The sequence below is a fragment of the Schistocerca gregaria genome, chromosome X (assembly GCF_023897955.1).
Source record: "Schistocerca gregaria isolate iqSchGreg1 chromosome X, iqSchGreg1.2, whole genome shotgun sequence".
NCBI classification, from domain to species: domain Eukaryota; kingdom Metazoa; phylum Arthropoda; class Insecta; order Orthoptera; family Acrididae; genus Schistocerca; species Schistocerca gregaria.
The window spans coordinates 614,735,964-614,751,083 of NC_064931.1; the positions used below are offsets into that span (position 1 = coordinate 614,735,964).

The 15,120-nt window shown below is 38.1% G+C and overlaps 1 protein-coding gene across 1 annotated transcript in view; it reads right to left on the reverse strand.

Moving 5' to 3' along the window:
- Positions 1 to 2,429: 2,429 nt before the first annotated feature.
- The window catches only part of LOC126298834 (serine/threonine-protein kinase 16), a 146,008-nt gene continuing 133,317 nt past the window's right edge, over positions 2,430 to 15,120 (reverse strand). Inside the window, exons 5-6 of the mRNA XM_049990311.1 lie at positions 6,610 to 6,744; positions 2,430 to 2,958 (exon numbers count right to left, since the gene is read on the reverse strand). Coding sequence (XP_049846268.1) covers positions 2,842 to 2,958; positions 6,610 to 6,744 — 252 coding nt within the window. The 3' untranslated portion in view covers positions 2,430 to 2,841. The remainder of the gene's footprint in view (positions 2,959 to 6,609; positions 6,745 to 15,120) is intronic.

Below are 15,120 nucleotides of genomic sequence, written 5' to 3' on the forward strand. Positions count from 1 at the left end.
TTGAGAATGGTCTTTCAGATCATAGTGCACAGCTTGTTACAGTACATGACATAGCTCCATGCAGTATAATAAATCAGACTTTCAAAGCAGTGCGTTCAATTAACAATATAAATATTGCAAACTTTAGGGAAAGCCTACAGCAGCTAGACTGGGATGAAGTGTATAAGGAACCCGATGCAAACTTGAAATATAACTTATTTCACAATACATTTTTAAGGGTATTTGAAAATTGTTTTCCCAAGAAAATAGTTAAACATAATTCCAAGAAAACATATAAAAAACCTTGGCTAACTAAAGGAATAAGAATATCTTGCAACTGCAAAAGAGAACTGTATCTAACAGCAAGATGGATAAAAACTATTGTGCGGTACTAAGAAAAGTTATTAAAAAGTCCAGAAGCATGTGTATCATGTCTGAGATCAGTAACTCTGATAATAAAATTAAAGCAATTTGGAATATTATTGAAAGGGAAACAGGGCAACCAAGAGCACAGGAAGACTTTAGTGCAATAAAATTGAATGACAAGTGCACTAACAAACAATCAGAAATTGAAAATATTTTGAATAATCATTTTTTAAATGTTGTGGAGAAAATAGGATCTAGATCTTCACTAGAAGAGGCAAGGCTATTAATAGAAGAGGCCATACCTGCACAGTTTGAAACAGCTGTAATTCCACCAACCTCTCCCTCTGAAATCAGTAAAATAATAAACTCACTGAAAAGTAAAAGCTCTTACGGAATTGATGGCATTTCCAGCAAAGTACTTAAAGCTTGTTCCCCACAGATAAGTAGAATTCTCAGCCACGTATGTAATAGCTCTTTGGAGCAGGGTGTTTTCCCTGATAGACTGAAATATGCCATTGTAAAACCATTGCATAAAAAGGGGGATATGTCGGATGTCAACAACTACCGCCCAATCTCTCTTCTGACAGCTCTATCAAAAATTTTTGAGAAAGTAATGTATTCAAGAGTAGCCTCCCATATTTGTAAAAATAAAGTACTAACAAAATGTCAGTTTGGTTTTCAGAAAGGCTTTTCAACAGAAAATGCTATATATGCTTTCACTGATCAAATATTAAATGCTCTGAATAACCGGACATCACCCATTGGTATTTTTTGTGATCTCTCAAAGGCCTTTGATTGTGTAAATCATGGAATTCTTTTAGATAAGCTAAATCATTATGGTTTGAGTGGGGCAGTGCACAAATGGTTTAATTCATACTTAACTGGAAGAATGCAGAAAGTTGAAATAAGTGGTTCGTGTAATGTTAAAACAGCTGATTCCTCAAACTGGGGTGCTATCAAGCACGGGGTCCCACAGGGTTCGGTCTTAGGTCCTTTACTGTTCTTGATATACATTAATGACTTACCATTCCACATTGATGAAGATGCAAAGTTAGTTCTTTTTGCTGATGATACAAGTATAGTAATAACATCCAAAAACCAAGAACTAAGTGATGTAATTGTAAATGATGTTTTTCACAAAATTATTAAGTGGTTCTCAGCAAACGGACTCTCTTTAAATTTTGATAAAACACAGTATATACAGTTCCGTACAGTAAATGGCACAACTCCAGTAATAAATATAGAATTTGAACAGAAGTCTGTAGCTAAGGTAGAATTTTCAAAATTTTTAGGTGTGTCCATTGATGAGAGGTTAAACTGGAAGCAACACATTGATGGTCTGCTGAAACGTCTGAGTTCAGCTACGTATGCTATTAGGGTTATTGCAAATTTTGGTGATAAGAATCTCAGTAAATTAGCTTACTATGCCTACTTTCATTCACTGCTTTCGTATGGCATCATATTCTGGGGTAATTCATCGTTGAGTAGAAAAGTATTCATTGCACAAAAACGTGTAATCAGAATAATTGCTGGAGCCCACCCACGGTCATCCTGCAGACATCTATTTAAGGATCTAGGGATCCTCACAGTAACCTCACAGTATATATATTCCCTTATGAAATTTGTTGATAATAATCCAACCCAATTCAAAAGTAATAGCAGTGTGCATACCTATAACACCAGGAGAAAGGATGATCTTCACTATGCAGGGTTAAATCTGACTTTGGCACAGAAAGGGGTAAATTATGCTGCCACAAAAGTCTTTGGGCACCTACCAAACAGCATCAAAAGCCTGACAGATAGCCAACTAACATTTAAAAATAAATTAAAAGAATTTCTAGATGACAACTCCTTCTACTCATTGGCTGAATTTTTAGATATAAAGTAAGTAAAAAAGAAAAAAAAAAAAAAAAAAAAAAAAAAGCACTTAATCATTAGTGTCATGCAACATTTTGTGTAATGTAATTTCTTGTACAGACATCTTTTATTAACCTGACACGTTCCACATCATTACGAAGTGTCGTATTCATGATCTATGGAACAAGTATTAATCTAATCTAATCTAATCTACAAAATGCAGCAAAGTGTTTTCATCTAGTAGCTTTTTTTTTAACGTTTGATAGCCATAATTTATTGGTATCCATAATTTTGTACAATAAGATGAAGCATCCAAATTTTCCACAGGAACTTTATTACATAATAAAACTTTACTGTCACAACAATTTGAACAAAGAGCTATACTTCATATGAAATACTTAAATTGAATTCTATAATATTAAAATATCTAAAACAGTAGTCTTCACTCTCTGAACAAATTACACCAAATATAAAAACAATAACTCAGAGTGAGTTGTTGCTTGTAGTATGTCAACTCACACACTCAATGAGTGTGGTTTTATCATCACATTCTCATATGTACATCTTTTGCACAAATAAGTATCACAGTAAATGCATTGCAGTTTTATATGTGCTTCCATGCACATACTGGACAAGCTCTTATGCGACACACTGCAGTTTTGAAATGACATCATGTGTTTTTTCAATAACGCTATAGATATATGGGCGTTCCATAGGATTCACTTTCAGCATGTACAGAATCAGGTCATGCAGATCCTGTAAATTACAATTCACTGAGTTACAAAGAATTGCAATGAAACAGATATTAAGACTAATCATCATAGTGACACTGAATCAAACCCATGGTCACAGTTACATATTGTAAATTCTTCTGCAAAGAAGCATTAGTAAAAGTAACCAACAACTGGAATATTTAAGCACTTTTTTATCCACAATTACTCTCTCATTTTACAAAACAGAAGATAATAATTATACAATTATTGTATAGTGGAATACAGAAACCTTCTGAAACTACCCACCATCAACAAAATATAGAAAAGGATCTCCAATGCGTAAAAATAAGATAAAACTAGTGTAATGGAATTCCTGATAATTCCAAAATTTACAGCTGTACAGCTAGGACAACAGTGTGGTATACCCCATCCTGTGTATCAGAACTGCTCTGAGAACTTAAATGGCAGTCCTTGGAGGAAAGAAGATATAGTTACTGTAAAACCAAAAGACTGTATGGCCATTCTGCTCCCATGACTGTATATCTCAGGTAGGGAACATGAAAATAACAGAGATCAGGGCATGCACAGAGACTTATAGACAGTAATTTTTCCCTTGTCCAACAAACAAGTGGGTTAGAATAACACATCACTAACATTTGTACTAATTATTCTCTAGCATGCACTGCACAATGGCTTGCTGAGTAGAGATTGTGACAGACCAAAATGTGAATAGCCCAACATATAAGTACAGTGTCACACAAATTTATGTACAGATAAACATTAGACTGAATACTAATGAAAATTCTGTTGTTGAAATGATGTAAAATTTGATGTCTGTATATTGTGAATTAATGTGAAAATTTTATTGTAATGTTGTTGAAGTTTAGAGGGGAGGAAGGACCTCCCAACTTGTCTAAACTGTGAAATGCTGATGTACACATTGAAGATGCTAAAGAATGCCCACAGCATCGAGGCTGATCGCTACATACCTAAGTGACAGCCGCAAAACACAATCAACCATTGTTAAAAAGCATGAATAACTCTGTGTGTGTGTGTGTGTGTGTGTGGTTTTTTTTTTATTAAATAGTTAATGCTGATAATCAGAAACATTCTTTAGGTCTGTCGAGTTTGTGTTTGTAGACCACTGAATGAACTGGTTGGCAGTGTGTGATATTTTAAATGGTAACAGGAAAGTAATTACCTTTGGGATAAATTGGGTGTATCTTGCTGTTTCCAATAGCTGAGTTATACTTAAGATTTAATCCCAGACAATGAAATACTACATTAGGGAATAAACAGTGATAATCAGTTGATCATGAGGTAAATTACACCTCGAATAGGTTTGGAGAATTGTTTAAAGTAAAATTGAGGCATTGGTAATTGTATTGATCATTATATGGAATATTTGGAAAATGAAGCTTAAAGGAATGGTTAGCAAAATTTTGGTAGTTTGAAATGAGTTTTTAATTTTTGTGGAAAGCATATTTCTTCCATACCTCATTTCATTCAAGCCAAGGCTAGTAATCCCCCCCCCCCCCCCCCCCCCTACAAACACACACACACACTAGAGGCAGATTGTTGAGCTGTTGCCAAGACCAGTAATCTTTTTCTTTTCGTTTTATTTATTATTGCCAGAGGCAGACTGTTGAGCTGACAAAACTAGGGAAAATTATTTTCAGTATTCATTAACAAGATATTGGGGGAAATGTACACAATATATTAAAATCCATTGCATGCGACAGACAATGTACTGACTCGTGGTGTCATAGCTAGGTCACTTGAGTACTGTGAGAATTTTAGTAGGAAATACAGAACTCAAACAAATGTGAGTCTATTTTTGTGATTTTTTCATTGTAATAACTCTACCACCACCAATTGAAACACCTCCAAAAATTTGTCAACACCTGTCACCATAACATGATACATACAGCTTCTGCGGCAGCTGTATCAGTTACTGTAGGTGAAAAACAATAATGTAAAAGCAAATGTAAAACTAACATTGTGTTTTATTTATTATTGCCAGAGGCAGACTGTTGAGCTGACAAAACCAGGGAAAATTATTTTCTGTATTCATTAACAAGATATTGGGGGAAATGTACACAATATATTAAAATCCATTGCATGCGACAGACAATGTACTGACTCGTGGTGTCATAGCTAGGTCACTTGAGTACTGTGAGAATTTTAGTAGGAAATACAGAACTCAAACAAATGTGAGTCTATTTTTGTGATTTTTTCATTGTAATAACTCTACCACCACCAATTGAAACACCTCCAAAAATTTGTCAACACCTGTCACCATAACATGATACATACAGCTTCTGCGGCAGCTGTATCAGTTACTGTAGGTGAAAAACAATAATGTAAAAGCAAATGTAAAACTAACATTGTGTTTTATTTATTATTGCCAGAGGCAGACTGTTGAGCTGACAAAACCAGGGAAAATTATTTTCTGTATTCATTAACAAGATATTGGGGGAAATGTACACAATATATTAAAATCCATTGCATGCGACAGACAATGTACTGACTCGTGGTGTCATAGCTAGGTCACTTGAGTACTGTGAGAATTTTAGTAGGAAATACAGAACTCAAACAAATGTGAGTCTATTTTTGTGATTTTTTCATTGTAATAACTCTACCACCACCAATTGAAACACCTCCAAAAATTTGTCAACACCTGTCACCATAACATGATACATACAGCTTCTGCGGCAGCTGTATCAGTTACTGTAGGTGAAAAACAATAATATAAAAGCAAATGTAAAACTAACATTGTGATAAGATTATTTTTATATCTTTCGTGTAATCTATTATTATAGATTGCCAGAAATAAAAATGACGTCTCTTCAAAGGAAAGAAAAATGTAAAAATGGAGGTCAAAAAGAAATTTCTTTTATGTTTGTTATTTCATCAAGCCATTAAATCATAGCTCATATAATAAAATTTCACATGATTAAACAATATATCATAAATGCTACAATATAAGCTTGAAAACTGCTCTAAAATGCTGTTTTTTGCTGGTTATTTATCAAAACGTTTTCCTTGGTACAGCCCGCACAAGTTCAGCCGAGTGGTCCATAGAGCCTGTATGCATGCCTGGTCTTAATCACTGCACAATGTCCTGCTTCAATCACTGGTGCCAGGGGTTTACAAGTTATATGGTGCATTTTAACTGGGGGTGGCAGCGATCGCTCAATTTGCCTTCACAGGTCAGTTAATAATGACTTCTATGAATGAATACCTGGAGGTTATTTGCACCCTTTCTTAAAGTTTAAATGCTCTAAAACAGTGGTATATTACATTAAGATAATGCATCCATTCACAGAAAATGAATTTTCAAATCTGGTTTGAGATAGTCGGTAAAATCTCAAACAACGCCTCATATGCCCAATATTTAATCAAGTCAGCATTTGTATTAAGGTGAACAAATATTCATTCTTATTTAAGATCTCACATCTGTAAATGCTGGAATGTTGTCTCAAGCAGTTACAGAAAAAAAAAAAGAAAAATGGCGTAGTATTTCTCATGAGGTTTACAATGCCACTCTCAGGAAGCAATATGGCCCTGTATTGTATTTGATACTTATCATGAGTTCTAGTCTTTCAATGATGTATGTGTATGTGCAATGTTCTAACTTTTTCCTCATCTGCTATCTGTAGAAAAAACTGAGTTAACTGCAATGTAATATTACCTGATCATAAGGAGAATTGTCTGGAAATGACACTGTACCACTTATAACTGCTAATGCCACACTATCTCCACGTTCATAAACAACATCAAATGGTGATTTGAAAAAGCACATGGCATACAGCACACATCCCAAGGACTGAAAAACAGAAAAGAATATTCAAATGGCAAAAAAAATCACTGCAATTTTACATAAAAATATATTGTATACATGTCGCTAATATCAACCTACAGCAAGAATATATTTTAACAAATTTGGAACTAATAATTTGGACTGTACTCACCACAAATAAAATGTGCTGGTGTAAAACATCTAAAAGAGTAACATTAGTCATGTAGCACCAGTAAACAATTGACTCATATGAATTTGTATGAACTATTTGACGACACCAGCAACTTATCATCATATAAACTACTGCATAAGTTGCAAAGTGATATGAAATGGAACAAGCATGTAAGGATCATAGAGAGGGAAGGTGAATGGTTGACTTCAATTTACTGGGAGAGTTTTAGTAAAGTGTGGTTCATCTCTTCGAGAACACATTTAGGGCACCACTACTGTGACCCATCCTTGTGTACTGCTTGAGTGTCTGGGATCACCAACAGGTAGGATTAAAGGAAGGTGGGCTGTTGGATTTGTCACTGTTAGGTTCGATCAACAAGCAATTATTACAGAGATGGTTTGGGAGCTCAAATGGAAAGCCCCAGAGGGAAAGTGATGTTCTTTTTGAGGATTGCTATAGAGAAAATTTAAAGAAACAGCATGTGAAGCTGACTGTAGAACGATCCTACTGCCACCATCATAAATTTAATGTAAGGACTATGAATATAAAATAACAAACTCAGGGCTCATACGGAGGCATATAGATAGTCATTTTTCCCTTGCTCTATTTATGAGTGGAACAGGAAGGCAAATACTAGAAGTACAGTGGCTTGCAGAGTGTGTATGTAGATATATATGTAGATGCACATGTACAGCTGAATTAGTAACCTGGATTCTTCATTGGAAATCCTCATGGCATATTTAGGTATTTTAGTGTAACTCATTGTTCATTTAATTGAAATCGAGGACTCATCACTAAAATGCAATTGATGATCTGGATTGAACATTTTCAGTGTGGCCTACCTGTTCATAATTTCACTGTGGCAATCATAATTACACCAATGGACAGGCTGCCTTCCTAGTCAGTATGGAGACTTCAGTATGGATGCAACAGCAGCAGCCTGCAGGCTGTGTTGACATTCACACACAGGAAGCTGGCAATAGTGTCTAGCTCTAATATCAAGTAAACATTCAGGAGACATGATTTTGTAGATTCCTTTGCTTTGCAAGTGTATCTAATTAGGTAAGTGGCTACCATATTGAGCATCATATAGAAGAAATTGGAGAATCACTTTGAAGATGTGTTGGAATCAGCTATACTTCTGATACTGAGGACATGAATGAGACTCTCAATAATTACTCATTTCAGACAGACAGTGTTGATGTCTCTCAAGATTAGTAAAGGATGGGAGCATTAATCAATGGAAGTTTGTTATCATCACCGGACAATGATGGAGAAATAGAATAATGCAAGCTGGCACTAGAGTGTGTTAGCAGGTGAGGTGCTTGGTTGGGAAGTCTCATACTGGCACAAGCTGCTACTACATGCGAATTCAACGGACAGGACATCTGACATGCTAAGCACAATAAATCAGGTGGTACAGCAAGCCATTGTCAGATTCCTGTTTATGAAGCCTTTAGTGATGTGCCATGTAGAGTCCTACTCTGCTGACCCTGCTGTGTTTCTGAATTTTTCTTGATTTATAACAATTTAAGAATATTGGAATGTACTTTCATGTAAAGAAATTCTGCCTTGAAACGTAAATGTGCTCTTTGCAGTTCACCATTAACTCACTTCATTACATTCCTAACATCAATTGCTATTGCATTTTCCCAATTCATTAATGCTGACAGCTAAAGTGCAAAACAAGGGCAGTGTCCTATTACAACATATATATTGGCAACATGTTAGTTTTACATAACCAATGGGAGATAGTTTTAGGGAACCACTGAGGTGAGAATTTTTTACTACTTGTTTGGAATGAAGTCTGTGATGTTAGACTTTTTATAGTTAGCTTGAAGTCTAGGCAAGAATGACAGTGAACAATTTGGTTGCGATTTGGTGAAGCCAATAAATGTCATATCACAAAAAGTTATTTGTTGGAATTAAGGTGGTGGTCACAGATTTATCCGTTCCATAGTCCAAGATCTAGGTTAGGACGAAGGTGATGGTTTGAGCCATGAATTTGTGATGCCAACACAGGTGCTATGATGACAAGAAGTCTGGCTACACCTATCAAACAATTCAATAGAATGTCTGTGATCAAAGGTTAAGTACAGCTCACATTACTCTGCACTGTCATTACAGCACGTACATTTTACGATGTGCCACAAATTTATATTTACTGTTATGGCAATTAGTGTGGCCATGCTGGTCTAGTGGGTAGAGCATTAGACTCCAGCCCTGGAGATCCTGGGTCAGGACAGAGACTTTTTTCTCCTTCTGGTCCCTACAGGATGGCTCCAGGTAACTTAGTCTGTTACCAAATTGAGTACCAAGTATCTTTCCCAGTTGTAAAAGGCAGCCAGGGCAATGGGCTTGCCACCTTCTGTCTCCTAGTGTAACGATGGATGAATGGCTGCACTCCACCTGCAGCCAGGCCAGAAACCTGTTCATGAGTTGAGTGCCACAGACTTCACTTTTCTTTGTTATGTAAATTATCTTGTTAACTTTTGTGATGATGACTCCTCCTATTCATTGTGACCCAAGACATCATATACCCACTGCTCCTTGCTAGCTACTTAGATCAAACTGCTCGTATTCCTCCTCGTGTTCTCATCACACCTTATGGCAATCGTTGGCAACGTTACTCTGCTAAACCATGCAGGTAATGACACAGGCACGGATCTAGACTCTTGCCACTTTGCCTGACATTACATCACAACATGTGATAGCACTTTTATCATAATTTGGTATGTTGTGCTTCATCCACTGAATTGTATGCTGTGTCACACAAGGGTACATGTACTCTGTTGTTCTGATGACCGATGTACTGTTGCTGTCAAACTTGTAGAGTAACATTTTGAAGCCATTTAACAGATTTCAATGTATATGCTATACCTTCAACAGTTTTTTTAACATAAAAGGGGACAAGCTTTTTTAAAGTACATTCAACTCTCTTCATTACAACAAATACATTCTGAAATGAAGGTCAGAAACTGAGGTGCCCAGAAAGAGAAACCACCACTGCTGTACTTCCGCCTGCAGGAAAGAATCCTAACTACTTCTGGACCCCCCCCCCCCCCCCCCCGATCCTCCCCCCCCCCCTCACCAGTCACATACAGTAAATTCCTCTGAGTAATGGATCACGAATGCTTGAGTAAATAAATGTGCAGCCAATGTGTTTACCCAAGATAGGTAATGTAAAAGTTGCTTTCCTTACCCATAATTCTATAAAACAGGAAATTAAGTTACATTAAAAAGTGTATTATTTCTTTAACTTAGCCAAGTCTAAAATAGTTCCGCATCTATGAAGTCAAGCATGAAATTTTTGAACCCTTGTATGACTATGTAGAGTTAATACAGGGTGTTTCAAAAATGACCGGTATATTTAAAACGGCAATAAAAACTAAACGAGCAGTGATAGAAATACACCGTTTGTTGCAATATGCTTGGGACAACAGTACATTTTCAGGCAGACAAACTTTCGAAATTACAGTAGTTACAATTGTCAACAACAGATGGCGCTGCGGTCTGGGAAACTCTATAGTACGATATTTTCCACATATCCACCATGCGTAGCAATAATATAGCGTAGTCTCTGAATGAAATTACCCGAAACCTTTGACAACGTGTCAGGCGGAATGGCTTCACAGGCACATGAGATGTACTGCTTCAGCTGTTCAATTGTTTCTGGATTCTGGCGGTACACCTGGTCTTTCAAGTGTCCCCACAGAAAGAAGTCACAGGGGTTCATGTCTGGCGAATAGGGAGGCCAATCCACGCCGCCTCCTGTATGTTTCGGATAGCCCAAAGCAATCACACGATCATCGAAATATTCATTCAGGAAATTAAAGATGTCGGCCGTGCGATGTGGCCGGGCACCATCTTGCATAAACCACGAGGTGTTCGCAGTGTCGTCTAAGGCAGTTTGTACCGCCACAAATTCACGAAGAATGTCCAGATAGCGTGATGCAGTAATCGTTTCGGATCTGAAAAATGGGCCAATGATTCCTTTGGAAGAAATGGTGGCCCAGACCAGTACTTTTTGAGGGTGCAGGGACGATGGGACTGCAACATAGGGCTTTTCGGTTCCCCATATGCGCCAGTTCTGTTTATTGATGAAGCCGTCCAGGTAAAAATAAGCTTCGTCAGTAAACCAAATGCTGCCCACATGCATATCGCCGTCATCAATCCTGTGCACTATATCGTTAGCGAATGTCTCTCGTGCAGCAATGGTAGCGGCGCTGAGGGGTTGCCGCGTTTGAATTTTGTATGGATAGGGGTGTAAACTCTGGCGCATGAGACGATACGTGGACGTTGGCGTCATTTGGACCACAGCTGCAACACGGCGAACGGAGACCCGAGACCGCTGTTGGATCACCTGCTGCACTAGCTGCGCGTTGCTCTCTGTGGTTGCCGTACGCGGTCGCCCTACCTTTCCAGCACGTTCATCCGTCATGTTCCCAGTCCGTTGAAATTTTTCAAACAAATCCTTTATTGTATCGCTTTTCGGTCCTTTGGTTACATTAAACCTCCATTGAAAACTCATCTTGTTGCAACAACACTGTGTTCTAGGCGGTGGAATTCCAACACCAGAAAAATCCTCTGTTCTAAGGAATAAACCATGTTGTCCACAGCACACTTGCACGTTGTGAACAGCACACGCTTACAGCAGAAAGACGACGTACAGAATGGCGCACCCACAGACTGCGTTGTCTTCTATATCTTTCACATCACGTGCAGTGCCATCTGTTGTTGAAAATTGTAACTACTGTAATTTTGAAAGTTTGTCCGCCTGAAAATGTACCGTTGTCCCAAGCATATTGCATCAAACAGTGTATTTCTATCGCTGCTCGTTTAGTTTTTATTGCCGTTTCAAATATACTGGTCATTTTTGAAACACCCTGTACTATAAACATGAACCTCTCCATGTGATGAACCACTGGCGATGACCTCACAACAAGAGCTTTCATATTTTGGGCCAATGGTGATGCACCCTCACCATGACTACCTTTAAACAAAGAACCAAAGGTAACATTTGTGCATACACAGATAATGTTGTGCTACATGAGTTGCTTTCTGTAACAAACTTTAATTGGCTAAATTTCTCCTTTGTTGTTGTTGTGGTCTTCAGTCCTGAGACTGGTTTCATGCAGCTCTCCATGCTAATTTATCCTGTGCAAGCTCCTTCATCTGCCAGTACCTACTGCAACCTACAGCCTTATGAATCTGCTTAGTGTATTTATCTCTTGGTCTCCCTCTACGATTTTTACCCTCCACGCTGCCCTCCAATGCTAAATTTGTGATCCCTTGATGCCTCAGGACATGTCCTACCAACCAATCCCTTCTTCTAGGCAAGTTGTGCCACAAACTTCTCTTCTCCCCAATCCTATTCAATATCTCCTCATTGGTTACGTGATCTACCCACCTAATCTTCAACATTCTTCTGTAGCACCACATTTCGAAAGCTTCTATTCTCTTCTTGTCCAAACTATTTATTGTCCATGTTTCACTCCCATACACTCATGGCTACACTCCATACAAATACTTTCAGAAACAACTTCCTGACACTTAAATCTATACTCGATGTTAACAAATTTCTCTTCGTCAGAAACGCTTTCCTTGCCATTGCCAGTCTCCATTTTATATCCTCTCTACTTCGACCATCATCAGTTATTTTGCTCCCCAAATAGGAAAACTCCTTTACTACTTTAAGTGTCTCATTTTCTAACCTAATTCCCTCAGCATCACCCGACTTAATTCGATTACATTCCATTATCCTCGTTTTGCTTTTGTTGATGTTCATCTTATATCCTCGTTTCAAGACACTGTCCATTCCATTCAACTGCTCTTCCAAGTCCTTTGCTGTCTCTGACAGAATTACAATGCCATCTGCGAGCCTCAAAGTTTTTATTTCTTCTCCCTGGATTTTAATACCTACTCCAAATTTTTCTTTTGTTTCCTTTACCGCTTGCTCAATGTATAGATTGAATAACATCAGGGAGAGGCTACAACCCTGTTTCACTCCCTTCCCAACCACTGCTTCCCTTTTATGCCCCTCGACTCTTATAACTGCCATCTGGTTTCTATACAAATTGTAAATAGCCTTTCGCTCCCTGTATTTTACCCCTGCCACCTTTAGAATTTGAAAGAGAGTATTCCAGTCAACATTGTCAAAAGCTTTCTCTAAGTCTACAAATGCTAGAAACATAGGTTTGCCCTTCCTTAATCTAGCTTCTAAGGTGAGTCGTAAGGTCAGTATGGCCTAACGTGTTCCAACATTTCTCCTCTATCTCATATGATATTGCTGCAAGCTGTTGCACATACAGTAAGGCATAGTGGCTAGCATCACTGGTTGGCATGCTGCAGGTCATCAGTACAAAAACAACCACCAGAAATTATTTATTATTTTTTTGTTTTTATTTCTGGGGTGTTCTTGACATACATTATGTTTGTATAGCCTTGAATATTCAATGTTTGTATAATCATCAGGATTCTGGAATATTCTATGTTTGCCTGGCTGTATGTTGGTGTCAGTAATGAATCTGCGTTCAGTCATATGTATTGTACTTCACTGACAACACTGCCTCTGGATTAGGACTCGATCCTTGTATCTGCATATATTTGTTTGGTGGAGGCACAAAGAAATTCGAAAGATCTACATCACTGTGGCTCCAGTTAGGCAACATAAAAGCCATTCCTACACAAGACAGGAAATGGTATACAAACAGTACATGGTTCCTAAGATGCATATATTCAGGACACAGATGTATTCCAAAACAACAGTACGTCAGCTGCATATTACGCATCTATCAGTGTTTTCAAGAGATACTGGTCAGGAACCTGACCAATGGTTGAAAGGATTTGACCAAGTCACCAAATACAACAGGTGGAGTTACATGATATGTTTGGCAAATGTACACTTTTACTTGGATGGCACAGCCCAGTAGTGATTCAAAAACTATGAAGGTATTCTCCATAGCTGGGACAAATTCTAGACCAACCTGAAGAAAATGTACAATGACAACCAGCAGCAAGTTTGCTTAGTGGAAGAATAACTGAAGGACAGGGACCTATGACATGTGGAATGTTTTGCCCTTATGCCATATCATAAATTTCAATATGACAGAAGCTGACAAAATCTCACACTTAATTAAAGAAGCCACAGAAGAAAGGTACCAAGCTGTTCTGGTGAAGGATGTTACAACATCAAAGGAACTCATCAAGTGGTGCCTGCAAATAGAGGAAATATGAAAGAAAAGAATTGAACAAAAGAGGTATGACAGACCGCTGAATGTGGCCCTTACATCTGTTGTGGAAGGCCACCATGGGCTCGTCTTTCTCATATTTCAGATAGTAAGGTAAGAGATACAGCAGTGTATGGCAGCCAGAAACATCAGATCAAGTACACAAGAGAGAGCAGCCACAAATGTCAACTCGTACATCAGGAGGTAACAAAGACTACCGAAGATTTGTATCAAAGACTGGACATGGCCAACTCTAACTTTTGTCGCAACCAACAAATGACACGTCAGCAGCCAACCAATACAGGTACAACCCACTCCTCTAACAAGTACAATGAACTGCTGAAAAACTGACATTTAGAGGACGGAGAACAACACGCTGGCATGTTTTCACTGTGGTCACCCTCTGCATGTTGCATACTACAGCAGTGAGAAGACAAAGGTTCTATGATGATTATGCTGTGAGACATCAACCACCACAACAGACCCCTATGATGATTATGCTGTAAGACATCAACCACCACAACAGACCTGTTCACATCAGTTGACTGCAGATGATTACGGTCCCCAACATGCCACTGCTGTTTTCCATCACTGTACAGAGGTACCAGCTGCTCGCCTTGCCACCAAAATCAGGAAATCTAAGTGAGGTGACCATCTATGGAAGTGTGGCTGCCATGGATGAAAATCCTACACGGACACCAGTCACCGAGGTGTCAGGAAATGTCAGTGATGTTTCATCAACGGCCAACCTATCTGAGCAATAGTCAATTCAGGGGCTTCTTATTCTGTAACACTGGATGCTTATTGTCATCAGCTAAAGAAGGCTATGTTCTGTGATACAAAAGTGAGTGTGCTGAAGGTCGCAAATGGAAAATATGTCCAGCTGAAAGGAACATGTATCGCAAAAATAACTATCAACTACAGAATGTAACCTTTCAAACTTGTCATTTTAGCAGAAAGTAGTCGTTACGTTATTCTCAGATGGGACTTCTTGTAGGCATC